Source organism: Chrysemys picta, chromosome 1, assembly GCF_011386835.1.
Source record: "Chrysemys picta bellii isolate R12L10 chromosome 1, ASM1138683v2, whole genome shotgun sequence".
Classification (NCBI taxonomy): Eukaryota; Metazoa; Chordata; order Testudines; family Emydidae; genus Chrysemys; species Chrysemys picta.
Genome location: NC_088791.1, coordinates 29,164,846 through 29,192,784, shown reverse-complemented (window position 1 = coordinate 29,192,784; position 27,939 = coordinate 29,164,846). Strand labels below are relative to the sequence as shown.

The 27,939-nt window shown below is 40.7% G+C and overlaps 2 protein-coding genes across 12 annotated transcripts in view; both read right to left on the bottom strand.

The window, feature by feature from the left end:
* Positions 1 to 13,353, bottom strand: part of HBP1 (HMG-box transcription factor 1) — a 35,042-nt gene extending 21,689 nt beyond the window's left edge. The window contains exons 1-7 of one of the 9 annotated variants that reach the window (XM_065561261.1): positions 13,194 to 13,270; positions 8,307 to 8,569; positions 5,170 to 5,362; positions 3,659 to 3,893; positions 2,266 to 2,398; positions 632 to 743; positions 430 to 542 (exon numbers count right to left, since the gene is read on the bottom strand). In XM_065561261.1, the coding sequence (XP_065417333.1) occupies positions 430 to 542; positions 632 to 743; positions 2,266 to 2,398; positions 3,659 to 3,893; positions 5,170 to 5,362; positions 8,307 to 8,309 (789 nt within the window). In that variant the 5' untranslated portion in view covers positions 8,310 to 8,569; positions 13,194 to 13,270. Of the gene's footprint in view, positions 1 to 429; positions 543 to 631; positions 744 to 2,265; positions 2,399 to 3,658; positions 3,894 to 5,169; positions 5,363 to 8,306; positions 9,532 to 11,980; positions 12,544 to 13,193 lie in introns of those variants that run through there. The other 8 variants (XM_065561569.1, XM_042848616.2, XM_065561616.1 and 5 more) reach the window with 8 other exon arrangements.
* Positions 13,354 to 22,703: 9,350 nt separating this feature from the next.
* The window catches only part of PRKAR2B (protein kinase cAMP-dependent type II regulatory subunit beta), a 169,915-nt gene continuing 164,679 nt past the window's right edge, over positions 22,704 to 27,939 (bottom strand). For 2 of the 3 annotated variants that reach the window (XM_024110212.3, XM_005292360.4), the window contains exon 11: positions 22,704 to 24,984. In XM_024110212.3, coding sequence (XP_023965980.2) covers positions 24,851 to 24,984 — 134 coding nt within the window. In that variant the 3' untranslated portion in view covers positions 22,704 to 24,850. Of the gene's footprint in view, positions 24,985 to 25,740; positions 25,820 to 27,939 lie in introns of all 3 variants that reach the window. The other variant, XM_065554177.1, reaches the window with a different exon arrangement.

The following is a 27,939-nucleotide window of genomic DNA, read 5'->3' as shown; positions in this document are numbered from 1 at the left end:
AAACCCTAGTGAGGGCATCCCCAGTAAAATACTTCAACTAAAGCTAACTAACAAGAAATTTAACTAACACTATACTAAGGATACTAATGAACTATATACAAACTAGAAAAAGTCACTAAGAAATAGAGAGGTTGTGAACCACACAGAGCTCTGACTCCAGCCACAGATGATAAGAAGGAATTGAGGGGGGTCATGGCAGCGCTGACTCATATAGCCAAGGGAGGGTTTATGAGCACCTGTCTTCTACGGGTACTGCTAGGCAAAATTATCCAGCTCCAGTGCACTGGGCACACAGACACCTAAGCAGAATACACAGCTGCATCTACCAAAAAAGAACCCTTCGGATGCAACAAGACGTGGGTAATGTTGCACACAATATAAGCACTGTACTACGGTTACTGTAAAGGATTCAGTACATTAAAGGACTACCTTGTAAGTTCCCATTAGGAGATCGTCCTCATTTTCACAGCCTTCAGCTCTAATAAAATGTTCAACAGTCTGCCATTCTTTGTTGTGTCCTTTGTGAAAGCATAAACGTGTGCCTGATATTTGAAAAGAAAAAGGTCAGTAAGTTTCTGTCAAAAGAAGCAGCTGTTATTAAAAAAGGATCCTACAATGAATGCTATTTTACCTTTTAAAAAACAGTGCCAAACAGTTGAGGGCCAAGAGTGGCACCATCCTAGATCGTCGTCGTCTGAAAGCGATGACATGCAGAAAATACCAGACTCTGATTCACTACTTGCCTATTCAGAAAACAAAAATATATAAAATGATTTAACAAATATCTTTAGGGCTAATTCTGAAAATATTTACGCATGTGCTTAACTTTTACACACTGACTTCAAGCTGAGGATTGTAAAATGAGGATTCCTTGGAAACAGGGATACAAAGGCTCAAGGCAAGGGGAGTCAATCTGAACCGGTGCTCAATTTCATGCTTGTCTATTTGCGGAACAGAGCCATCATCTTTCTGGCCAAGGTCTAGACACCATTTTTTTCACAACCCTTCAACTCCATTCCTCAGTCAGCTACAGGAAATACTTTTCCAATACCCAATGCATCCCATCATCCCACAATGTGGCTAAATGTGTTGTCAGTCTCCAAAGCGTCATACTCTTTCCACTAAAGCCAATGAGAGTTTTGCCACAGAGTTTAGTGGGAACAGGATCAGACATAAAGACCAACAGACAGGCGTTAGAGCTGAAAAACACACATGGCAATCTATATTCTCTGTAGAGCTGCACAGCAACCTCTCAAGGCCATGCAAGCAGGCGGGGAGAGGCGCCCCTCCCTCGGCCCGGCCCCGCCCCACTGGAGAGAGGCACCCCGCCCCCTTCCAGCACCGCCAGAGCTGCCGGGGAGAGGAGCCCTGCCACCGGCGCAGGCCTGCCAGAGCTGCTTGGGAGAGGAGCCCCTCCCCCAGCCCAGTCCTACCGGAGCTGCTGCAGTCGGGGAGAGGCGTCTCTCACCCAGCCCCGAGCTGCTGTGGCGATAGAGGGCCGGGGAGAGTGGAAGTCCTCTCTCCCCACAGCAGCCCCGGGGCAGCCTGCACCCCAAACCCCTCATTCCTGGCTCCATCCCAGAGCCCGCACCCAACCCTCTGCCCTAGCCCTGAGTCCCCTCCTACACCCCAATCCCCTCATGCCCTCCCAGAGCCCTCATCCCCCCTGCACCCCAACCCTCTGCCCCAGCCATGAGCCCCTTCCCACACATACTGGTGCACATAACAAAATTCATTCCGCACATGGACATAAAAAATTAGAGGGAACGCTAATGGCAATGTAGAGCATAATCTTGAGGCTGGTCCTTTGTTCATATCTTTAAAGGTCTGGGGCATCGCCTCTTTCACAATATCAACACGTGTAGGTTCAAAATACAATAATTAAATAACAAGAACTTGTTATTTCCTCCTCTGCATTTCCTAGTACACCTACTCTGTATGTGTTTTAGATTGTTACCCAAGGAGATTACAGACTTATATTTGTGTCGTGTACAGCCACAATGCTGGTGCTAAAAAAACCTTACAATCAGGGCTTTGGAGCTGTGCTCCTGCTCCGCTCCAGCTCCAGGCAAAAACCTGCAGCTCCACTGCTCCGGAGCTGCTCCGCGCTCCAGCTCCGGGCTCCGCTCCAAAGCCCTGCTTACAATAGGAAGGATTTTAGGAATGTATACATTTTTATTCTTGTACTTTCTTCTGTTTCTGAAAACTTCTGCCTGCCTGTCCTGATTCTTCACATACTTTAACAAGCATTTCAGGACAACTCACCCTTTCATGTCTGACTGATGTTTCATCTAAGTGATGCTTAGAGAAGCTGGGATCACTCTTTGAGGATCCTGGTGGAGGACGTGCATAGGAATGTAAACTTTTGCTTGTTGCTATTATATGAACAGGAGATGATCTACAATGAAAAATTAACTTTTATTAAAATAAAACTTGATATTTTGGCATCACAAGATTATGCTAGTATTACTCTAAATAGATTTTCTTTTACAATTATTTTTCATATATAAATTTCAATCTAAAAGACAATACTCTTTGTCTACAGCCAAACTTTGTGCATAAACATCTTGCCTGTGTTCACATTTTACACACAGCCATATACACACATAGCTTTCCCTTATACACAGTTGAATTTATCATTAAATCAGAACATCCAAAATAGGCAGACATTTAGCACATTGTGTAGGAGCAATTTAATACCCATGTTTAGTGATTTAACTTAGGTTCTTAAGCTTCTATATATGCAGTCACTAGGCAATCTGTACTCCGTAAGTCACTTCATTTACCATACCCCATAAAAGTCTTCACACTTTCATCACACAATTATTTTCAGTTTTTCTCCTGTAATTATGACTTTGGTCCATACCTTTCCTTAGCATCTCAGCCAATTTCTAATACAACCAGGTATGCCTGGCAATAACAATGCAGAAAGTTTTAAAAAAATGACAAGATCATTCCTTACCCAAATGAGAAGTTCTTCTAAAAATACAATATATTGCCATAGTTCTCCTGCTGCTTCATTCCCACACTCACATGTGGAAGGACGGTGCTGCATAGACAGGAGAGCCACAAGAAACACGCCAGCACCCCAGATTCCAACTAAACCTGCAGAGCAGCTTTCAATCTAAGCACCCTTTGCCACAAGTCTGGTTGGCTCTCATGCTATGCTTCCACTGTTTGTGACACAAGGTTATGTCTACAGTGCAACTGGGAGGTATGATTGCAGCACATGTAGACATACTCAAGCATGCTTTGATCTAACTAGATCAATGCTAGTTTGGGTATGTCTGCACATGCTGCAATCACATCTCCCGATTGCAATGCAGATATATCTATAGTCTCTCATACAGCAGCACAGCAGGACGAGTATATTCTGATCTCTTTGTGGTGAGAGACTGCCTAGCACTGTTCAACTTCATCCCATATAGACAATTATGAAGCTGCTGCAATAGGCTCTAAAAGGAGTCCTATGCTGTATTCTGGGAAAGGAATGTGGCTATCATGCAGGAATGGGAAGATCAAAAATAGGGTTAAAATAAGTAATGCTCAGAATTTCAGTTGGGACACAGAGTCCTCTGAAGAATAAAGGAAATGTTTGTAACACCATAAACAATATTGCATATTTTAGAACTAAAAGAATCAAAATGAATGCCTGTACCTGTTATAAAAAGAACACTGCATGAGAGGACTCTGTGGACTAGTGGCTATGTTTGCCAGTTCTGTCAACCAGCTCACCCCATTCTCACAAGAATAAGCACTTTCTGAATTGTTATTCGAGGTATGCTGGTTCCATGAAGGCCTTGAATATTCTTGATGTGAAACATCTGTACCAAGCTGAAAGAGCGCAGATGGGGTAGTATCAGTCTGAACAGCCTGTAGTTCAGGAAGATCATCTACAAACAAGTGCACAAGAAATCATGTTTATTTCCATGGCTGAATTTTACTTAACAATAGTGGATAAAAGAATCTGTGGTGAACAAAAGGAGAAGGGACACAGTAACTTAAAAAACCTTCTAAATAGCAATTATCTGTGCTTCTCAAATTCCTTTATCACATCTATATTACTTATATAGGACTGCAGATAGGACCCTAATAGAATGGTTCTCTAAACGCCCATTTTTACTTTTAGGCAATAATTTTAATAAAAAAATTAAACTGAACATATCCTTTTAGAGATCAAGTTATGAACACAAATAAATACATACAAAAGTGGTTCCGATAGCAGATGCAGTATTTTTAAGGTTTCATTAGACCAACATTTGGGGGCGGGAGGGAGGGGGGAATAGCATCCGTCTGAGCCTGATGAATCAGTAAATTAAGTTACTTTGTGTCTTTACAATACACCACTTAAAATGTTCAATGAATATCAAGCACTACAATCTAACTGCTCTAACAGGAAAGCCTCTACAAAACTATAAACATCCAGGGCTATTTCTGTCAAAGTTTCACAGCTAATCTGGAGAGAGATATTTCAGAAGCCATGAATGCAGCAGTTATTCATACATATGACCAGTAGCCTACACATTTTACATATTAAACATTCTTGCGAAAGCAGACTCCCCCATTTGTTATTTAAGTTCTTACTGACGTCAATATACACTCTACTCCTGTCATTTAATAACACTATTGTACTTCATGTACTGAACTACTGTGTAACTTCATATAATGTGAATATTTTATTAATTACACATTACTCAATTATTTATATACTGCTTTTCTTGAGCAGGATACGAATGAAGCTAAATGTTCCTCTAGGCCCGAATCTGCATTTGGACTTGGACCTGGGAGACGAGATGTGAAGCTTTGTCTGTGTACTTCTACCCCAACAAAAAGAACTTCACTGGAAGTTGTGAGCAGAAACTTACAGCCCAGAGTTAAGAAAGCAAGTTTCTGTCAACATCTGCTTGTATGTGAATGGGGTGGATGGGCTAAACAGGGAAACCATTGTGTCTTAGGACTGTAAGATGGCATGATACATCAACTATAGTACCATGCATATTTCCTGCACTTATAAAAACAGAAGTAAACCTAAAAAGAGGAAAAATTTGACTGATTCTGTTGTTACTCCGTGTGTGTAACTTGCATGGACTTCAATAGGAATTTCACACATGGAGCAACTACAGAACTGGGCCCTTTATGTAACTTTTAGAAAGCTATTAAATTCTTTACCAAGCTCCATGTGCTCATCACAGGATGCATATCCAGGAGAAGATGGCAGGTTCTCATTACATTTCAGTAACTCCAATGACTCACTCATCCCTGAAGTTCTCTTGTCCACTACAAACAGGAGTTTCTGTACTGCATTAGGCATTTGATTCGTCTTCACTTCCCACACCATGTTAGGATGCTTCAAATTTTCTGACTTTGAAAAGACACAAAATTACACACACACAAAAAATATGAAATATTAGGTGTGTCATGTGGCTCCACATACAAATTGTTGCCTTATCACCAAGCCCTCCCTTATCCAAAATCTTATCTACTACTTTTATCTAACTTCTTGTATTACCAAAATGCTTAGTTGTAGTGGAGAACAAAAAGCCAATTTTAGTAAGTTTCATTACGCATTTTAATTACACTGACAGCTTGCTTTCTTCATTTCCTAAAATCTTGGTGCTGTAACATTTAAAATAAAAGGAATGAGGGCAGGGGACTGGACTCGATGACCTCTTGAGGTCCCTTCCAGTCCTAGAATCTATGAATACTACTAAATGTTAGTACCAACTGTGAGAGGAGGAGGTGGTTATTCTGCACAACTGCTGTTTCCTAAAGATTACAAACCTTTCTTTTTTAGCTATAATAATTTGGTTTATTTACTGGTCTCTCAGGTAATGATGGACTAAAGCCACTGTAACATAATTCGTGACTACTTTCAAAAAGTATTACTGAAAAGGTAATCATGGGTGTTTTATAACAGGATAGAATACAAAGAGATGGATAACTGACAAAGAAAATTCCAAGCCACAAGACAACTAAATGTGCATCCCATATGCACTATAATCATTTGAAAAATAATCTATTAAGAAGTGAGACTATCTTCCCTCTGCTCTATGTATATAGAAAACTGCCATCTGATAATGGTTAAGCAGGTTGTGGTTGAGATTACCGTAACTCACTGGCTATCAACTGTGCACGCAGCAAGTCTGTGCTAAAATAGCCTATTTTTGTTACCGTACCCTCCTATGAACTTGTTTCATCCACCTCACACCCTGTCTTTTAGATTATATACTCTTTGGGCTGACTGTTATTTACTATGTACAGTGCCTAGAACAATGGGGCCCTGACCTGGTAGAGGCTGCTACATGCTACCACAATATAAATAATAAAAAACGACAATAATAATAATAATAGGGAAGATTTTCAAAGGCATACAGGACAGTTAAGCCTAACTCTCCCATTTGTTCCTTTGAAAATCAACCACAACCACACTACAAATAGACTTCCGCTACCACAATTAAATGATTTGACACTATTGCACACTTGTCTTATTTTCATTTATGGCCAGTTTTTGCATGTCTATTAAGTCATTAATGTTTTCTATAGTGGGGAAACCTGATGGCAGAGGCACTTTTGGGGCCATGAGTATCCTTCACCATTTATTATTATTATTATTTATATTACTGTAGAATCTGTGTCCTTTCAAGCTGAGGAGAGCTAAACAGGACTTCTAATTGCCTCACATATACATTCAACAAGAAGGATTGCAAAATAATGCCCCGTGGTATTCTGCATAAGAGGGACTTCAGAAGCAGAAGAACAATTGCCAATAACTGCCCACGGGGAGCTTTCATTTAAGGCCTGATCCAGCTATCATTGGAGTCAGTGGGAGTCTTTTCATTTTTTCAATCAGAGTTGTACAATACTATTAAAAAATTGCACAGCCACATGACCAACACTATCCACCCTTACTAGAAACCACATCCTTGTCAGCAACACTTTGTGGTCAACAGCATCAAGGACTCCCAAACTTCTCCTCATACTTTGGCATATAGCTATCCCTTATTCATAGCAAAATGCAAGGAAGCACATTACTACTGCTGTTCAGCTCTCATCAGTTCAAACCCCACAACAGTTTCACCACGAATGTCACAGAAAGGAAAACACAGAAGCTATCAGTAAAAATTAGTATTTGTATTCCTATTGGAAGAATTTTCTTGAAAGCATGGCCTGCTGCATCTCCAATGAGGACAGTAGAAATGAAGAACATCAGAATAGTGGAATGCTTTGTTTCAGGGAGGCTGCCCTGAGGAACAGTTTTCTTCATTCTATCTCACCTGTGAACAAAATGAATGCCCATCAACTATATGGACCTGACGGATCAGGGCCTGGATGCCTAACTTTAGACATCTATGTCTGAAAATGGCCTATAGCTTTAGCTGTGATTACTGATTACTACCATCTACTTAAAGTTATAAAACTGCATGCTCATATTTTAGTAAAACTCTATACTTTAATCAAATGCTCAGCGATAGAATCTTGTACATAATACCAATTTGTAAGACTTTTATTAGAAGGATTTATCGTATGAAAAAATTCATTTTTTCATACAATGTGAAGGGAGAAGAAGAAAGGAGTACTTTATAAATAATGCCAAACCCAATGATAACGATCACAACCAAAAGCTGTCCAAGATGACAGCTGTCTTTTGACAACTTATGCCAATAATGGTCTTCTGCTACTGAATTATTTGGTCTGTCCTACACACCTGTTGACAGATTATTAGTGGAATGATTGAGATTAAACACCTCTAAAAGATCTGGCTAGTCTAAGGAACCCATTAGCAGCCTCATGATTTTACCAATGTAGACAAGCCATCATTTGATATCACACAGCTGGGAAGCGCCAACACCCTGAATTTGGTTAAAAAGAACTCATATATGGAAAAAATCAATTCAAAGACATCTATGCTGCACAACACATTTTAGTCCTGAAAAGGCAAACTGGGGTAGAAAAGGGGGGGAGGGGAAGGGGGAGAGAATCGCTACTGTGGCATGCAATTTTAAAAAAATACCTGCTCTGTCGATCTAGTTATGTCTAGCATTAGCAATAATTTGACTCAAGTCTCCTAATCAATATTTTGCCATCACCTTGCTTCCCACTCCAAATTTGTTCAGCTATGCAGTCACATTTTCCAAGTCAGTTATAATCTAATTACTCAACTCAGACTTGTGTAGCTGAAAGTAGAATTTGTTCTAACAGAGCTTTGGGCGTTCTTCAGGGGACTACACAGTGAAATGAAGAAAGTGATTTATGTACATAAACATCATTATCTAAATGCTACATGCATCATGTCATTTTTATTTTACCATCCCTATTTCCTTCCTTCATTCTATTTTCTTTCTGGCTTTTTTCTCCCCATCCTCCATCTGGGTCTGGCCCTTCATGAGGAGGTGGAGAAGGGATCACAACAAATCAGAGTACTATCCGTTCTTGAGGCTGTTCTCTCTTCTTTTCTGTCTATGCCCTTCTTTTCCTCCCTTCCACCTAGTTTTGCTGTCCCTTGTGTTCTCTCTGCTTCCTCCTTCTCTTCTTCCATGGATTTGTTTTTTTCTCCTTGATTTTTCTGTCCCTGCCAAAATGACGGAGTTAGTTGCTCCACAGGGAAGATATTTCTCTAAAACAAATGCTAAGTTCATAATAAAATTTACCTAATAAAATTCAAAGCCTATGACCAATACAACCTGTACAGGGTGCATGAGGTCCAGTCAGCAAATGAGTTGATGTTTCCAGCTCTCAATAATTTTACCAGACAAAAATCTCTCGTATGCAAAAGTCTAGAAACGCCTTCGACAAATAAGAAAGAAAAAAAATGGGTCCAAGTTCATTTTGCAATGTTTTATCCTGGTAGATTAAAGTCTGATTTGGGCATCATATGCTTTTTTCTCTCCCCTAGGATGTTACTGCCATGGAATAAACAGTAATTAGCCTGAGAGTACAGATGGTTTTCTTTTTAATTCAGTTTCATGCTCAAAAACGTTTGTGATAAATATATTTGCTAGAAGTACAGAATTGTAGCACAACATTGTAACAACATTTTATTTCCTTTGGTCAACAAAGACAAATGTGAATGACTGTATAAACACAACTTTTAAAAATTAGTTGAGCTGTTCATGTTTAAGAAATTGACAATAATTAATGAGTTTATTTATTGGGATATATACCTTCTATTAAAATGGATAAGTATCTCTATTCAAAAAATGGGGTTTAGTGAGACTTCTGGCAAAAGATGAGCAACATCTACCAAAGCCACATTGAGCCGGGATGTTTGGGTGAAACTATATCCTGTGGTTTTCCTTTTGGCATTATTTTCCCCTCAACCAACTGCCAAAGTCTCAGAAAATCCAGTAAAACAATATATTATGCTGTATACAGAGTATTTTAGAATTAGACATACTGAACTCCAATGGCTTTATCCAATTCTACAAGCTGTCTTTTATTCTCTGAGGAGGGTCAAAGAAGTGCTAGTCTACACAAACCGTTTAAATGCCACACATAGGATCCTCTTACCTGTTTGAATTGGATAACAGCATAATTATCTCCAAATGAAAGTTGCATGTACATGCTTATACATTTTATTTAACCCCCAAATTACTCCAGGATCATGCAGTTCATAGGCCAGATTTTAAGGGGCATTGGAAGTCTTTAGAAAGTTGGACAGGAAAGGGGAGCATGTCTACCTACTGCAAGAAATTAAAAATGCTATAAGCTTCTGAGGACTGGGACACCGTTTTCATTTTGACTTTTGTACGAGTGAACCACCACGCTTTAGAAGACATATTAGATAAGAGACTAGGTGTGAATTACAGTTTCATAAATGTTAAGGCCAGAAGGGACCATTAATTCATCTTGTCTGACCTCCTGTATCACAGGCACTAAATTTCATCCTGTTATCCCTGCATTGAGCCCAATAACTTGTGTTTGATTAAGCATATTTTTAGACTTGGAAGTATTCAATTTTTATCAGTAAATGTTGATTTGACCATACACATACAAACTGATTAGAAAATATTTCCAACTACAATAATCAAAATTTACAGACAGGCAAAGTAAGAAAAATGCTGCTTGAGAACCTAAAGTTTTATTTAAGAATATTTATTTTGCATATGTTGACATCTGATGTTGATAACTCATGTTATAACTGTTATAAAACTTTTACTTTTTGAATCAATCCACCCTGGCTAATAGCCCATCATGGCCTGGTTCAGTGGACATATAAAGGGAACAGTTAGAAATAAAAAAGCAATATATAACAAATGTAGAGAGGGAGACATAGATAGCAAATTGCATATTTTAGAAGCTATGAAGTGCGTAATGTTGATAAGGAAACCTAAAAAAAAATTCCATGGCTGGCAAGGCTAAGTACAAGAAGGAGTTTAAGTATACCAGGAACAAAAGAAATCCTAGCAATGGTATAAGCTCAGTACTAAATTGAGATGGTAGAAGTGTTCATAATGATGCAAAAAAGGCAGAAGCGTACAATAAATATTTCTGTTCTATATTTGGAAAAAAGAAGGATGGTAGTATTCATATCATATAAGGAAGATGAAGTATTTTTCAGTTGATTATAACTGAGGAGGATGTTCAATAACGTCTAGTGTCCGGGTGGATTGATTTAAAATCAAAATGATTTAAATCACTGAATTTAATCATAATTTAAATCAGCGAGCAGAAAACCTTGAGTTAAATAATTGATTTTAATCTTGTTTTGCAATTGTACTTTTTAGTTATTTTCCTAAAGAAAGGTTAGTTCTTTTTGGTTGGTAACCATTAAAACATGTTGATTTGCACCTAAATACACACTAAATTTCATGCTTTTTTTTGCTAACCAGGAGAAAACTATATCTAAATATATATACAGAGATTAATTTGCGCAATCTACTTAATTTACTTTTATTCAGATTCTTAATTTTTTACGTCAGAAATAGTGAATGATGCATCCTAGATGACTATTAATTTTTTACTTGTGATTTGTGTCAAGCTCTATCTAGATGGGAATTAAAACTCAATTAAATGCACAGAAACATTTTAAAATAGTTTTTTAAGATAAATAAAACTACATTTGCTGTACTGGATACATAAAATTTTATTAAAAAATTATGAAAACATGTTTTACATATAAAACTAACTCGTTTATTAAACAAAGGAAATATCTGTAGTTAGTGAATTGAACTGATTGTTTCTGGTCACCATGTTCTTCAAGATTTTAGAACTGGTAGCTCATTCTCTCAGACCTTGTTTTTATTCACAGATGGAAGAGGAAAACAAGCTTTTGAATTGGTTTCCGAACTTTGAATTAACTAGTCATTGATCTAAGCCAGTGGTTCTCAACCAGAGGTAAACTACCCCTGGGGATATGCAGAGGTCTTCCAGGGATAGATCAACTCATTGAGATATTTGCCTAGTTTTACACTAGCGCATTTTATGTAGCCTGTTGAAGTCAGTACAAACTAAAATTTCATACAATGACTTTATACTTCTCTATATACTTACTATACATTCAAATGTAAGTACAGTATTTATATTCTAATAGATTTATTTTATAATTATATGGTAAAAATGAAAAATAAGCAATTTTTCAGTGCTGAGACACTTTTGTATGTTTATGCCTGATTTTGTATGCAAATAGCTTTTAAGTGCAGTGAAACTTAGGGGCATGCAAGTCAAATCCGATTACTGAAAGGGGTACAGTAGTCTGGAAAGGTTGCGAGTCACTGACCTAAACTACTTGAATAAACTAAAACGAAAATAATCTCTCTGCACCTTCAGAAGAAGCTACTGTCAAAAGCTAGTTTAACACTCTATACCTGTATTTAATTCAAATACAAACATCAAAAATTGTTTTCCCCCAAGAAATCATTGCTTATCATCCACCCAAAGTTGTCCTGTGCATTTATGGCTTTTCAGCCAGCTAGTAATTTTTTCTTTTAAGGCCCCCAATTTCCATTCACATTCTTCTGTCTAAATTTTGCTCATAATTCACCTCAGCCCACACAGGTCCAGAAGCAGGCCATCTCTCCCAGGGCCGCTAGATGGCACCGCGTCCTCTCACGTTCCCATTCTCCAGATTATCTCTGAATTTTTGATCATCTGATCTAGCCCGTTTCAATTAGACTAGATAAAGAGGGGGGAGGGTCTGCGCTATACAAACTACTGGTCGGGACTATCCTCGGTTTGCCCCTAATAAATGTAATTAGATCATGGTCATTAGGCAACCACCAACTTCCAGAACGGGATGTGGGGTTATTCTTATTTATACTGCAGCAGCACTTGCAACCAGCCACTGTCCAAACACACAGCAGTAGAAAGGCCTGTCCTTGACTCACAAGACAAAGAAGCCTGGATGTAGGCAATGAACCACAAGCCCAGTGGGCAGGTTGAGCGAAGCCGACGCCGGTAAGGCTGTCCCCGCAGGGGCGAGCGCAGGGAGTCGCGCGGTGACAGACCAAGGCCCGGCTGGAGGGTTTGTTAGCCACAGGCTGCAGGGAGGAAACAGGCTCCGCAGCTGCCAGTCCTCCCTCTCCCCCCCCCCCCCCCCGGTCATGTGATCAGCGCCTGGAAGCTGCCCTTGTTTATAAACTTCTGCCCAGCACGGCGCATGCGCGCAAGGCCCATTCATTCAAGCTGCGTAACAACAAGCCTGGTGGGGGATGGGGAGAGTGGGGTCGCCCCGCGCCCCCCCCTCCGGCGGCTGCGGACCCGCACTAGGGCTCCCCGGGGGCCCTCTGCCCGTCTGTCGGATGTGATCCCCTCCGGTTCAGGTATCGCCCCCCCCCCCCGTGCAGGGGCCACGCAGCGCTGCTCCGCGCCTCCGGCGGGGGCTGGCACAGGCAGCCGGACGCCGAACTTGCGCAGGACTTCGCTGGCGCCCCGCTGCGCTCCCCGCGGGGTGGTCGCTGCGCTCGGAGGCCCCTGCACGGCAGCGCCGGCGGGGGGCGCTCAGGGTCCCGCCCGCCCCCCCCGTGACAGACACATCGACTCGGAATGTGGGTCGCGCTGAGTCGAGTCCTGGCCCTGGGCAGGAGCCCGCGAATCGGGACCCCGCGGCTGGGTGGGGAACGAGCCGGTGGCCCCTGAGGCGGGGAGCCGAACCAACAGCCTCCCCCAACAGCGGTCCCTGCTCTCCTGCCCCAGCCCAGCCGCCCTCGCCCGTCCTGGCCCCCTCTCGCCTCAGCCCAAAACTTTTCAGCACTTACCAAACCCGTCGCCATTTCGAGATTCCCCGCAGATTCCCCCTCCGGTCGCTCTCCCCCTCCATGAAACCCCGCCCCCCCTCGATGGGATTCGTCCTCAGTGGCTAGGGTAGACACGACTCAAGGCACGGCCTCTTGCTATTGGCCTTCTGACCTGCCCGTCAAGATTCCACCGCACAGGGCGGGTGTGTTTTGACTTTCCTGCGCAGACGATTGCACAGAATGGCACGTCAATCACCCTAAAGACGCGTTCCGATTGGTCAGTGGCGAAGTCCCTGCAGTCTGGGAGATGCAGTTTCTTTTTCCATCGTGGGCTACTAAACAGGCGGCAGCTGGACAACAAGCCCCAAAATGCGCCGCGAAGCGCTCGGCTGATAGTAAACAAGAGTCATAGGGACACGTGTATCTGCCCCTCGGGTTAACTTTACCCAGGAGACTTAGCGGGTGGCTCTAGCCTAGGCAGAGAGAAACTAAGATGAAGGGGCAGTGGCACCTAGGTCTAGTGCAGCCAGCCAGAGTGCTGCTCACTGCCTCGCAGGCTGGGGGGAGAGCGGGTTCATGGGAGGCAGGCACATGCTGCCTTTTCTTATGGTGCCAAATGGGATGGGAGGGCCCTTGTGGAAAAAGTTAAGCACTGAGGCTCTAAAGACCCTCTCTCGGCTATCAAAGAGAGGAGAGAACTAACTGCCAATGGAGTTGGAATCCACAAAGGGACTGTGGCATTGCAACGTGTTACATAACTTTTAGATGTGTAAAACAAAAAAAACACAGGAACACCACTGCACTCCCCAAAGCCTGAATTAGGCATCTAGGTTCCTTGTACAATATGGGAGGAAAGACAGATGCCTAGCATCTAAGAGAGCCATTTTAAGCTAGCTACTGGGAGATGCGCATGAGAGCATTGTGTTCTAAGTCCTAGCCGCTCATAAAGACAGGTGCCTGTGTCCAGGCTACAGGAGGCACCTAGGTCTGCTTAATGAGCCACAAATGGGAACCCAGTGCCTGAACTCAGGTAGATTAGGCATCTAAAACATTCTATTACAGATTTAAAAGTCACTATCATTGAACAAAAAAACTTCAGAAACAGACTTCAAAGAGAAACAGCAGAACTAAAATTCATTTGCAAATTCAACACCATTAATCTGGGCTTGAATAGGGACTGGGAGTGGCTGGCTCACTACAGAAGCAGCTTTTCCTCTCCTGGAATTGACACCTCCTCATCTATTATTGGGAGTGGACTACATCCACCCTGATTGAATTGGCCCTGTCAACACTGGTTCTCCACTTGTGAAGTAACTCCCTGCTCTCCATGTGTCAGTATATAATGCCTGCATCTGTAACTTTCACTCTATGCATCCGAAGAAGTGAGGTTTTTACTCACGAAAGCTTATGCCCAAATAAATCTGTTAGTCTTTAAGGTGCCACCAGACTCCTTGTTGTTTTTGTAGGCATCTAAGGTGATTCTTGCAAAAATGATCTAGGTGGCTGCCTCATTATACACAAAAGGGAAAAGAGATGGTGGCTGCTCCTAGGGCTGTCCCTAGCTATTCTGGGGCCCTACGCAGCCCCCTCGTGGGGGGGGGCTGGCTTGGGGGGCACGGGGAACTGCCACACCCCCACCCCATATTCACACCCCTGCCCCCAGACACACCCCCAGGGACTCCCATGCCCTATTCAACTGCTCCCCGCCCCCAACAGGACCCCCAGAACTCCTGACCCATCCAACCCCCTCTGCTACCTGCCTGCCTCGATCCCTCTCCACACCCCTGCTCCCTGACAGCCCCCCTAGAACCACAGACCCATCTAACCCCCCCTGCTCCCTGTCCCTGACTGTCCCAACCCCTCTCCACACCCTTGCCCCCCTGACAGGCCCCCCCAACCCCGCCTCCCTGTCCCCTGACCAGGGCCGGCTTTAAAGAGCCCAGGAATCGGGCTGCGCTCTGGCCGCGGTTGTGGGGCTTGGGGCCGGGCTGGAGGTGCTCGGCTGGGGCCCGAGCCGGGCCAGGGGTGCTGGGGCCCAAGCCGGGCCGGGTCCAGGCTGGGGCGCGAGCTGGGCCGGAGCCGCTGGGGCAGCCGGGCGCCGCTCGGCCAGGGCCGAGCCTCCCCGGAGCTCTCCTCCTCGCGCCCCCCCCCCCCCAAGCTTACCTGCTGCTGCCTCCCGCTTGCCCCTAATTCTTTTCAGACTTCCCGCGAAGATCTGATTTGCAGGAAGCAGGGGCGGGGGAGGAGCAGGTGGGCGGAGCGTTCAGGGGAGGGGAGGAGGGGGAAGACAGCTGCGGGGCCGGACAGCGTGGTAAGGCTGCAGGGGATGGGGGGAGCCGGGAAGGGGCTTTGGGTGCTCAGCGGCGCTTGGCCGCCACTTTTCTATCTATAAATAGCCGACCGGGGGGAAATCCCGGACATTTTTATATTTTTAAAAATCCCCCCCAGACGGCTATTAATAGACCGAAAAGCCGGACATGTCCGGGGAAATCCGGACATATGGTAGCCCTACGTACGGGTAAAGACAGCCCTGGCTGCCCCCCACCTTATAACTTTTAGCCAAGAGAGTATTTGCCTGAGATGTGGTTCAATTTCCCCCCTCGGGCAGAGGGAGAGAAAGAATTTGAACAGAGGTCTTCCCACCTTTTGGGAGAGTGCTCTAGCCACTGAGCTATGGGCTATTCTTATGTGGGTCTCTCTCAATCTCTCCTCTTAAAGCTGTTCCACTTTGGATAACTAATGAAAGAGTGATTGGTGCCCGGGGCTCCCACAGCCCAGATGGGTACCCTAAGCACTGGACTGCAGAATCATTCTCTCACCCACTTATTAAGTATTTATCCACATTTTCAGAAGCTGCCTACCAGATCAGGCCCTGCATGCAACTTAGATGTTGGTCCACTTATCTTTCATTAATTAGTGGATCACTCTCAGGCTTAGGCCAGATCTACAATACAGACCTATATTGGTATAACTACATATTATGAAAAATGTGAAAAATTCACACCCCTGAGCAATGTAGTTATGTTGACCTAACACACACACACAAACCCCATGTAGACAGCACTATGTCAACGGAAGAGTTTCTCCTGTTGACATAGCTCCTGCCTCTTGGGGAGGTGGATTAACTCTGCCGACAGAAGAATCTTCACTCAAGCAGTACAATGGCACAGCTGCGCAGCTGTAGCATTGTACATGAAGAGAAGCCCGTAGGTGGGAAGTAGGTATCCAGTCGCTTACAGGAAGGGAGCAGTATGTGTGCCCACAAAGCAGAAATGTAGGTGCCTAGGGAACTTCTACCCTGAAAACTTAGGTGCCAAGTGAGTTTAGGCACCTACATGGTTCAGTGAGAGTTTTGTCCTACTGCAGTGGCGACAAACTTTGAGACTCCTAAATCTGGGGTTTAGGTGCTTAAATACCTTTGTGGCTTTGGGCCTATAAGTAGGCAGGCCACTCATGCAGTTTTAACCAGACCTGCTTTTGCAATGTTTGTCCTCATCCAGTACTGAGATAAAATGGGGTGTGGTTTTATCTGGTGTCAGAAGAGGGATGCCATAATGGAGAGTGCACCACTCCACCCCTGTAGCCATGACCTTGTGCATACTGTGCATGTGAGGTCATGCCAGAGGGACTGGGCAGAGTGCTGTTCAAAATGGCACCCCCATTTTGACCTCACATGCATTGTGTGTGCAAAATCATGCCCCAGTAGGGGCAGGCCCACACCATTCCCAGAATGTTCGGTATCCTGGAAATGTGCTAGGGGCATCCTATCTATAAACCCAGGAAATCAGCCATAAAAAGTGATAGGCCTAGTGGCAGGGCTTTAGATGAATCCCAATGAGCACATTGCAGGAAGCTCAGTTCAAGATAGCACAGAACCATTGAATGCTAGGATTTAACGATCTTCTCCATAATCTGTATCATTGTAGAACTCAAAGTGATCAGCAGCACACATGCACTCTTACTGAATTTTAAAAAGCTTACCCTTTGCTCCTGTGGATTTAGTTATTCCAAATCATGTTTGCTGTCACCATCTTCTGTTCACAAAACTAATTCTCTGGGAAGGTTCAGCTTCTTTTGCACATTTTGTAATAGCCTGCACTGGGGATTGGGCTTTGTCCAGTCTTGGAGTGAACAGCTGCTTTTTCTCTTCTTTCGCAACAGGAGCTCTTTCACTACCAAGCTGATGTTGCACTGAGTCATAGCATAAGACTGGAAGTGATGATTTTGCTCTTGCTCGGTTTCTGACTTTAATAATACTGTGTACTTTTCTACCACCTTTCAACTTAAAATCTCAAAATGATTTACTAGCTTTAATTAATGTTCAAAAAAACTCCTGTAAAGAAGGTATTATCCCCATATTACAGCTGTGGAAACTGAGGCATAAAGAGGTTAAGTGAATTGCCAAAGGTCAAACAGTGAGTCAGTGGCAGCACTAAACCTCAGCTTTCCTGACTCCCAGTCCAGTGCTTTAATTATCAGACAACACTTTGGTTGCATTTAAAGTGGCAGTGGTAATTGAGGCTCAAAATGTAGTCTGGGGGAAAACACAAAAAATCCCTTTCTAGGTTCCTATGCAGTGCCCTTTCTAGGTTCCTATATCAGAGGACCTCACATATATTACTGAGCTTATCATCACTGTACACCCTGTTTGATTAGGAAGCATCCCCATTTACTGACAGGGAATTGAGGCATAGAGATGAAGTGAGTTGCCTATGGTCACCCAGGAAATCTGTGGCACAAGTGGGAACAGAACCCAGATTTCCTGTGGTCGAGTTCTGTTTCCTATCTACCAGATCTTCACCTTAAAAATTCTAATACTAACAGAAATGTTTTGACAATTTAAAAATCATCATCAGTATCTTAATAAGGATATGAAAACTTCAGTAACAAATAGCTCAGAGATTGTGTGGGGGTGGATTGAAATCAGAAAAAAAAATCCATTCCTCCTTTTCCATTCCCAACCCACTCTCATCTCAGCTAACCAATCAGATACAGCGATTCGCTTTAGAGTTTGTTACAATTTGGTAACATACTATCTGAACGAAACTAATAGGGGAATGCACACAAATAAATATAAAGAAAAAAAACTATATTCACTATAAGACAGGAATCTCTCAGGCATAGCCTATGATGCATTATCTTAACATATACTAGCAAAGTGCTGTGTGAGAAAATGAGCAAGAACTAAAGTTTATTGCCGTTAAAAGAAAAGTGGTTCCACTTCTTACTAATGGCCACCAGAAAAGAGTACTATTTTCTGGCTGTTAATAAATGAATGTATAGTGTAGTACAACTTTCACAGGGACTACAATATAACTTACTAAGCATCAAGGTACACGTTATCCCAGTTTTACTTATTGAGCATCAAGACACAGGACTGCAGGAAGCAGATGCCTGATTTTATTGTAATTGTAAAGCAATGAAATCTTGATATTTGTCATCTATGGGAAATGATAGCTTGTCCATTAGTAAAATAAGGTGGATTATTTCAATCCAGATGGATTTATTTGAAGGTACACCTCTACCTCGATATAACGCTGTCCTCGGGAGCCAAAAAATCTTACTGCGTCATAGGTGAAACTACGCTATATCGAACTTGTTTTGATCCGCCGGAGTGCGCAGCCCCATCCCCCCAGAGCGCTGCTTTACCGCGTTATATCCAAATTTGTGTTACATCGGGTCGCGTTATATTGGGATAGAGGTGTATTTCACTTTCAGGAACATGCAATATCTTCTGGGGGTGAGAATCGGTAATTATAAAACTCTTTATACAAGTTCATCAGACTAATACACTGTATGACAAAAACAATGGCGTAGAAAAGCTGATGTCTTAGAACAGGGATGGGTAACCTTTGGCATGAGGCCTGCCAGGGTAAGCCCCCTGGCAGGCCGGGCCAGTTTGTTTACCTGCCGCGTCCGCAGGTTTGTCCGATCGTGGCTCCCACTGGCCGTGGTTCACCACTCCAAGCCAATGGGGGATGTGGGAAGCGGCAGCCAGCACATCCCTTGGCCCGCGCCGCTTCCCGCAGCCCCCATTGGCCTGGAGCAGCAAACCGTGGCCAGTGGGAGCTGCGATCAGCCAAACCTGCGGACGCGGCAGATAAACAAACCGGCCCAGCCTGCCAGGGGGCTTACTCTGGTGGGCCGCATGCCAAAGATTGCCAATCCCTGTCTTAGAATCTAATTCAAAATACCTGTGCTGAACTATATACCAAAATAATTCACCTTTTACAGGCATTTCCTCAGTTTGAAAAGCTGACATTATTAAAAAGAATACGTGTATAATCAAAGTAAATGTTGAGACTCAACTCCAAAGATACTGAACAATGAAATATAATATTAAATGTCTAATATTACAATAGACAAGCTCAGAGATCTTTTTTCTCAATATTCTGAATATTAAGAGTTTAAAAATTTTCTTAAATATTTATACACTTTTGCATAGGAAAGATTTTATAGAAGCATTACTCTAGAAAATATTTCTACTTTGTTGATAAATTAAATATTCTTACATGAATTTTTGAATTCCTGAAAGTGCTGAAAGAGTAGACCCTACCAGTACACATTAATTGTGTGTTTTGGACTGTTCTAAAGGAACCATTTAAAAAAATTGAGACATTAAAGATGCCTTTCAGATTAGGATTCTTATTACCAGCACACATTGTTACATTTCTATTTTCAATTGGAGCAAAGGGAGAAAATCCATTCAAAATAGCATCTCTCATTACATTATCCCACACTGCAATTGGCATGCTCATCAGCAGATGTATTTCTAATGCGTACCTCTCTTGCCTTGTAATGTCAACCAAAATTTTATGAAAAGCTGAGCAACTAAGTGCAAGCTGCTTAATACTTGGTCAATGGACCACTTTAAGATATTTTATGTCAGCTGGCTAAGGAGTGAAACGATGATGGTTTTCACAAATCCTGGCTTGTCTCAATATATAATTTTGCACTGTGCCCTTTTGGAAGTAGCTGGTGATTCATGTTGCTAGACCAAACAAGAGTAGTTTCTTTAAGAAACTGGTCCTTCATTTGTCAATTCCATCAGGTCCATTTTTTTTGGTCTGGGAAGTATTAGACAAAATCATCATGTATGGGGGAAGACCATCTGTTGGAAAAAGTCTAGATTTGCTGCCCTTTATTTCAAAGACTTCTATAGTACTGTATTCCAAAGAGAAAACTGTTCCCCCTCTCCTGGAATTTGCCCTACACAGTTTTGTATCAATTTTAATATTACCTTTATTATTAGAGTCTAGACACTCAGCCAGTTTTTTAAAATTTAGAATAACTTAAATGCAACTTATTTCTCAGCCATAAACTCTACAATACAGATGCGTCAGGCTTTTTTCCTTTGTAGGGATCCATTTACTGACTGCAGCCTTACATTGCACCAGCCATTTCCTCCTAATCTTCTAGCCCTACGAAGCATTTTTTCACAGTGAATTCAGTGTCTAAAGGCACTGGAGTGACCACCTAGAAAACTGAAGTTCACTATGCCTAGAGGAGGTACAGCACAGGCTCTTGCCCTATTAGAAATAAAATATAATTTAACTAAAGATATCTATTTAACTGCAGTCTTACTTTTGAGAGGTTAAGGACAAAGTTTGCTAAAGTCTAATGCTGCTTCATGTTCACACAGCCAGGCTCAACAGGGCTTTCCCCTCCGCAGTTTCAGATTCCTCCTTTGTAGTCTAACTTGTCCACACACATTCCTGAACGATTGTCTGGTACACTATTTAGGGAAAGGGTCATATTCTGTTTCATTTCCCCCACAGAGCTAAGTGGTGAAATTATGGTCCGCTAGCATGGGGATGTTAAATCTCTACCTTCTCTCTGACTTTTGTTCATGCTCTCTATAGGTGCATGCTCTAAAGGGAAAGGCCACCAGGAAAGAATTTCTGTGTGAGGGACAGAAAGGATATGGACAAAATATCAGGGAGTTTTCGCTAAATTTTAATTCCCACAAGTAGATGAATTTAACAACCCCACCAAACAGAACAAGTTTTTATGTTGCATGCTTTTTTTCTCCCCTCCCCCACTCTGTTACTTGTCTAATTAGGTTGTAAGCTTTTTGGGACGGGACCTGTTTCTTATGGGTCTGCAGCTCCCAGGTCACTTTGGGCGTAGTACAAATAATAATAATGGTCTCGATTGCCATCTATCTCCAGATCCATGTTGGCAGAAACCCTTTAGATGCAGATTTCTCCATTCTGCATGTGCACCCTCTCCTCCACTCCTCCAGATGCTGCAGAGGGCTCTGTAAGGTCAGCACTAAGGTAGGGGTGAAGAGTGGCCAGAAGGCAGTTGCGGGACACATGTTCCTCTCTCCATCCCTGTAGAGACACCTCAGAAAAGACAATACATCCTAATGCTTAATCATCTTTTCCATGGAGCTCATCCCTAGCGCCTTTTATAACACTTTCTATCCAAAGATAAAAGTGCTTTCCCCAAAATCTTACAGGAATTCCGTGAAGATTCAAAGTTCTTTACAGACGTTAAGTTTAAAAGTGCTGGTTAAATTCTAAACTTATACAGCAATATGATCCATTGGCACAGATGCCTGCACAGGTCAAAACTAGTGAATATGACCGTAAGACTTGGGCCTTGGATATCACACTCCACAAAATATATAATACATTGAGAGAGAGAATATGTGCATATTCCATGAGTCTAATCCTCAGATTTAAATCTTATTAAAATGAATATTTGAATTGATTTGACAACCTGAGCAAAAAACTCATGATATGTGCTTTCTATATTCAAACTTAATTTTCTTTTCTGAAGAGAGAATGAGTAAAAGGCCAGATGTTCCATCCAGTAGAGGGCAGTGGTTCACAAACAAACTGTATAAAAGATTACATTAAAGAAACTTGAAATAACATTGCATAGGTTGCAAAGGTAAGCACTCAATAGTTAGGAAATGCCGGAATTAAGGTTGACTGTGCCATAATGATTTACATTATATTTATATTAAAACTACATCAAATGTTATTAATGTTTAGTGAGATGCACTCAACTGCTAAAACCCCATTCTATTTTAAATTGAAAAATTTATCTGCCAACAAAAAAAAAAAACCTGCTGCAACACAGACACAGACCCTGGGCCTCATTAAACCCAAAATTCTGTGTTTATCTTATAGTTATCACACCTCTTGCATTTGACATTTAGCTGCAGTTTATAACTGGGTAAGGAGAGTTTATCTGGTGGGTGGAGGAGAAAGGACCATGGGTTTGCAGTAAAATGGTTAAAAGTAGCCATCAGCAGATCATGTCCTGGAATTTGATCTATACTGAGTGAGTGTCCAGAGTTGCTATATACACATCCTGTTTGAGTTCAAGTTATTTTCTCTTTTATTTGTTCCCAATACATGAAGAACTGAGCAAGAGGCTCAATGTTTGTAAAGCTCTTCGAAGGTTTAAAGCACTACAAAAGTGTTAAAAATTATGAATGTGTTAATAAGTGGCTATAAATAATTCACTTATAACTATAAAAATGAACACATCTACATATATATATATACACACACATACATATAAAAGTGTTTTTTATTGTAAGGAAACTTTAAATATAACAAACAATATTGAAAATATTGTTACTAGCATTTATGGCCTTGATTGGAATTCATCATCAGAAAAGTAATCATTAGCATTTTTCTGAATAACATTAAGCTAGTGCAAAAAATAAGTAACTTTTATAGATTAAGCATATAGAATGACATACAGATTTTGGTTACCTGATGTTTCCTTCTAGTATAACAGACTTCACTTTTTTCAATAAATCAAAAGTACAAAGGCAATCAATATGTGCAACTATTCATATCAGGAGGCTGTGTAAAAAAATTGTTGACACTTGTAAATTCTGCTGAGACTGTTTTTGTTAACAATGTTCATTTATAATTTATATCATATTATACGATATAAATTACATGTTAGTAATAGAATTGTATAATCATAGTTTCATATTCAAGTATGATTGTATAAATTGTCAGAACAGATCACTATAACTACAGGATATATAATTATACCAACTGACAAACACAAATACATTGCATTAGAAAAGTCATTGTCTAAGAAGAAAAGTAAGGTGTAACTTTTCATTTGTTTAAAACAGGGATCAAGCAACCTTGTTGAAACGCTTCTGGTTCTGTCTTGATAGAACTACTGCAACTTGTCATTATGTGAACTACCTCTCCACATGGAGCAATAAACATGTCAATATATAATGTGAGAATTGGATTGTGTCTGATACTTCCAGTTACACACTTTTACTAGTGAGAAATGAACTCTTTTTTCTTATTTTAAGTAAGATAATACTTTCTCCTTCGTCGCAGAGCAAAACTTTACCCCATCCTTCGACTGCTGCAATGACAGTCTTTTATGATGTCTTACAGGCCTTTGGTCTCTGAAGACCAAAGCAGAACCTGTCAGCTTTAATAACGTGCTCTCCAAACATGTATAAAACAGCCTTTCAAATTATTGATCTTTTAGATTCACATTCTTTCTCAGACTTGCTGGTAAGGATTTCCGGGACCAAAAATTTTAGTATGGCTTTCAACACTTTAGTAGTTGAATCTGGTCTGTAGTATATAAAGTCAGACTCTACTAAGAAGAAAGAGATACAGAGAACATTTGACTTGAAATGGGAAAGATTTAACAGAGAAAAATAAGTGATTTCTAAGGACAAAAAATTAACTCTAGTGTAGACATCAAATAAATATGGAAAAGACAAAATGCATACATTTTGAAACAAGAAAGAAATTAGAAGGAAAATGATGTAGGTTATGCATGATTAGATAGAATGTGACAATTGTCTACATAAAATACTTTTGCCTGTTTTTAAAAAACATGCTTGCATCAAGATTAATTTGCCAGCTTTCTCAACAGAGGAATATACCGCGTATATGTAACAAATAAAAATGCAGTTTATTGCAAAAATATAAAAATCCCCTAAATTGCATAAGATATTACAATATTTTCCAAGTGGGCTTGCTGAAATGTGACATATTAAGCAAAGAGGACTTTAATACCAAATCACAAATGTTAAAATAAGACTTGGGTAATGAACTTTACACAAAATGTATTGTTGTGCCTTATTGTTATGAGGAATTTTGAGTTATTTCTTTTTTATACAGCTATAGTAATTGCAACATAAAATCATGACAATTGTAATAGGCAGAAATGGATACCTACAGCATACCTTCTGTATTATCAATACTAATGAACACTGTGTGCATTAATACTTTAAACATATCACATTCAAGCTAACAGTCTTTCCAGAAAATCTTAACTATTTTATAGAACAGAAGCTGGTTGAACAAATTCATCAGCATAGTGTTTTCTTAAAATCTATTCTTTATGAAATGCTGTATACAAACAACTGATTTTCAAAAGGTGCTGTGCATCTACAGCTACCCTTGACTTTAACTGGAACTGCTGGTGCTAAGCTCTTCTGAAAATCAGGACCAAAGTCTATTAAATCCCTATTTAGTTTACTGATACATCCATTGTAATATGTAAAAAGGCAAAAACAAAAAAACCCCAAAGAACAAAAAAAAAACCAAACCGTAAAATCACAGAAAATGCTTGGCATCTACAGGAAGATAGGCATGTTCTCAGTGGACTAACCACTACTGTGCTATTTTCTCATAACAGATCTTGTTGTTCCATACTTTATTTCATGCACTGGGATCAGCAATGTCCATGTTTGTTCCAAACAGAGCAACTAGCTGCTCCTCATAGTTTGCAATGTTTCTTTTCATAATTTCCATACAAGGTCCCAAAAGCCTTTCAAATGCCTGTACATCCATAACTAAGATAAAAGGGGGTGGGGGAAAAGAGAGAGAGAGAGACAATGTAATGAATGTGGCCATCAGCTGCAGAAATGAATTTCAGAGTTTATGACATTCATTGTGTAGAATTTTAAATTATAATGGGAAAGGCATCAATGAGGCCCATACTATGTCAGTAGAGCTGGAGATAACTTTTCCCATATGATTCAGACCTAAATAATACCTTGACCCCAATCCTGCAAACATGCATGTGCTTAACTTTATTAGTAGGAATAGTTCTTCTGATATCAATACATAAGTCTTTGCAGGATCCGGGCTTTGGATGACAATTTAAAAGTATAGTTATCCATATTGGTTCACTCGGAGTGTTAATCAGGAGAACTAAAAATGCTGTAGTCAATAATTTATGTTTTTTACTTCAAGAAACTTTACATTTTAAAAAAAGTCTAGAACTAACTTTGTATCTATTAGGTTAGCACTGAAAAATTTAGTAAGTCAATAAAAAGTCCATATCCAGGAAAACTCATTTTTTTCAGTCTCACACACAATTTTTCCTACAAGTTTATATAGTACAAATTATGGCATAAATGTGCATACATTTGCAACTTATGTCTTAATATGTTACTTATGGCAGTTCTTATGAGAAAATACACATTTAGACTAAAACATCAAAATGAACAATTCTGTTACACACACACACACACACACACACACACACACAAAACACCGCCACCCAATTTTTTGCTATCTTGGAATTGCCAGTAATTTATACATACTTTCCATCAAAACTGCTTTCCTGTTGTCTCATTCTCTTTACTTCCTTTCTGTCTTCAAAAAGTTGCTGGAGCCATGCTCCTGCTAACACATACCTGAATGTTTTTACTTCAGATATCACTCTTTGCTAAAACTGAGAATCTCACCATTTACAGCTTGATATCATGCACAGATTTTAAATGTTAATTTTATAATTGCTATCTTTGTTATTCATACAGCACCATAAATGTGCATAGAGCCTTACAGACAGATAAAAGAAAATGTCCATGCCCATATGAATTTACAATCTAAACTGTATCTATTGCATAATCATGAATCAATATATTAAATAGTACAATTCACTTTGTGGCACTAAAATAAACATGGCTGCTTACTTACTATAGATACAGTTAGGCAACACACTCTGTACATTTCATTTGAATGATTCTAACGCCTGGCCTATACACAAAGCTGTACCAGTTTAACTAGAAGTGTGATTTTAAACATACTTAGTTAAATCAGTGCAATTGTGTGTGGACACTCATATCAGTTTCGAATTAAACTAAGCTGATTTAAGATAGTCTTACACCAATTTAAGAATGTCCACTCTAGCAGTGTTGCATTGATTGAGCTAATTTGGTGTCTAAATCAGTTAATCGGTGCACAAACTGTGTGTAGACATGACCTAACAGTGTATGGATGTCACACCCAAACCCATCCAACACTACACAAGAAGAGTGTGCTATCCAGTTTAAAAATATTTTTAAATGATTCAACTAGCACAGTTTTGTCCTCAGTCTGGGTAGGATATAATGCAAATAAAAGGTTTGAAAACTATCCTCAAGATTAGGTAGTAACTCTTCAGGATATCTATTTATCTAGGTATTTACACTGTGCCTATCAGCATAGTATGATAGCCTACAACTTTGTGAAATATCTAAGATCGCTTAAATAAGGTTTGTCAAGGAGAATTTAGTGGTTGTTGGGAACTTTGTTTTGAAAACATGTTCTACGTTAAGATTTCATGGAATACAAAACCTACTGGATAACTCTGGGAAGGGCTTCAGCACACTACTTTTCTACAGACTATAGTTATAAGAGGTTCCAAAAGGAACCTCAGGCAGTTAGACTAGATGAGCCTTGCGGTCCCTTCTACCACTATGATTCTATAACGAACTTGGTGGTGGTATCTTGGTGTCTAATCTATTCTTTTCCTTTGCTTTTCTTATCTTCTGCTCAAAGTTATGAGTCTAATGGCACTGAATGAACCTATTAAACAGTAATCATAGTGGTTTCTCGGGTATTATCTGTGTGCTCTAGCCAGTGTTCTGCTTGTTTATCTTTGTTTGGCTGGGGAGACTTATTTTTAAAAACTAGTAGTTTTGTGAATAAACAGAGAACATTTTGTTTGCTAGCCTGATGTCTGTCATTTAAGAATACAAAATTTGCCTTTGTATCTTACAATTTTCCTAATACACCTCCACCTCGATATAACGTGACCCGATATAACATGAATTCGGATATAATGCGGTAAAGCAGTGCTCGGGGGGAGGCGGGGCTGCGCAATCCAGCAGAGCAAAGCAAGTTCAATATAACACAGTTTTACCTATAACGCGGTAAGATTTTTTCTCCCGAGGACAGCGTTATATCAGGGTAGAGGTGTAGTTAGATTAATAAAATGGAAGGGTTATATAATGATATGATTGAGAAGTTAAACCTTAAACCATGCAAAAGAATCCTACATTTCAGCATTAAGGGGTGCATTAAGTAACATCTAAATAACCCATAAACCATGTCAACTCAGTTGGTATGAGTTAATTGTTTTGTTTTGAATGTAGGTTCAGGTTTTTTTTTAAATAACAAAATTATTGAAGGAAAGCTAAGTTAAAGAAATAAGTTTTGCATTTAGTTCTGAATGCAGTGACATTCGTGGTCACTTATCACTTCTAGTACTGAGTTCCACAGTCTTGGTCCTCTCCTGTGTAAGAGAAGGGAAGACTGACCCTTGAGGAATTATACAGATGATGACTCTGGAGGTGGAGGAACAGCTGTCCATCATGAACTTGTGAGGCTAGTCCCAGGTGAAGGATTGAAGCCATCTTTCCAGTTCACCACTGTGGTCTCTCAAAGGAGAAGGAGTAGTATTTGTTTTAAATGCCACAAAGATCCAGAAGAAAACACACGTATTTGTACATCATGTCCACAGACAAGATGATGTTCTC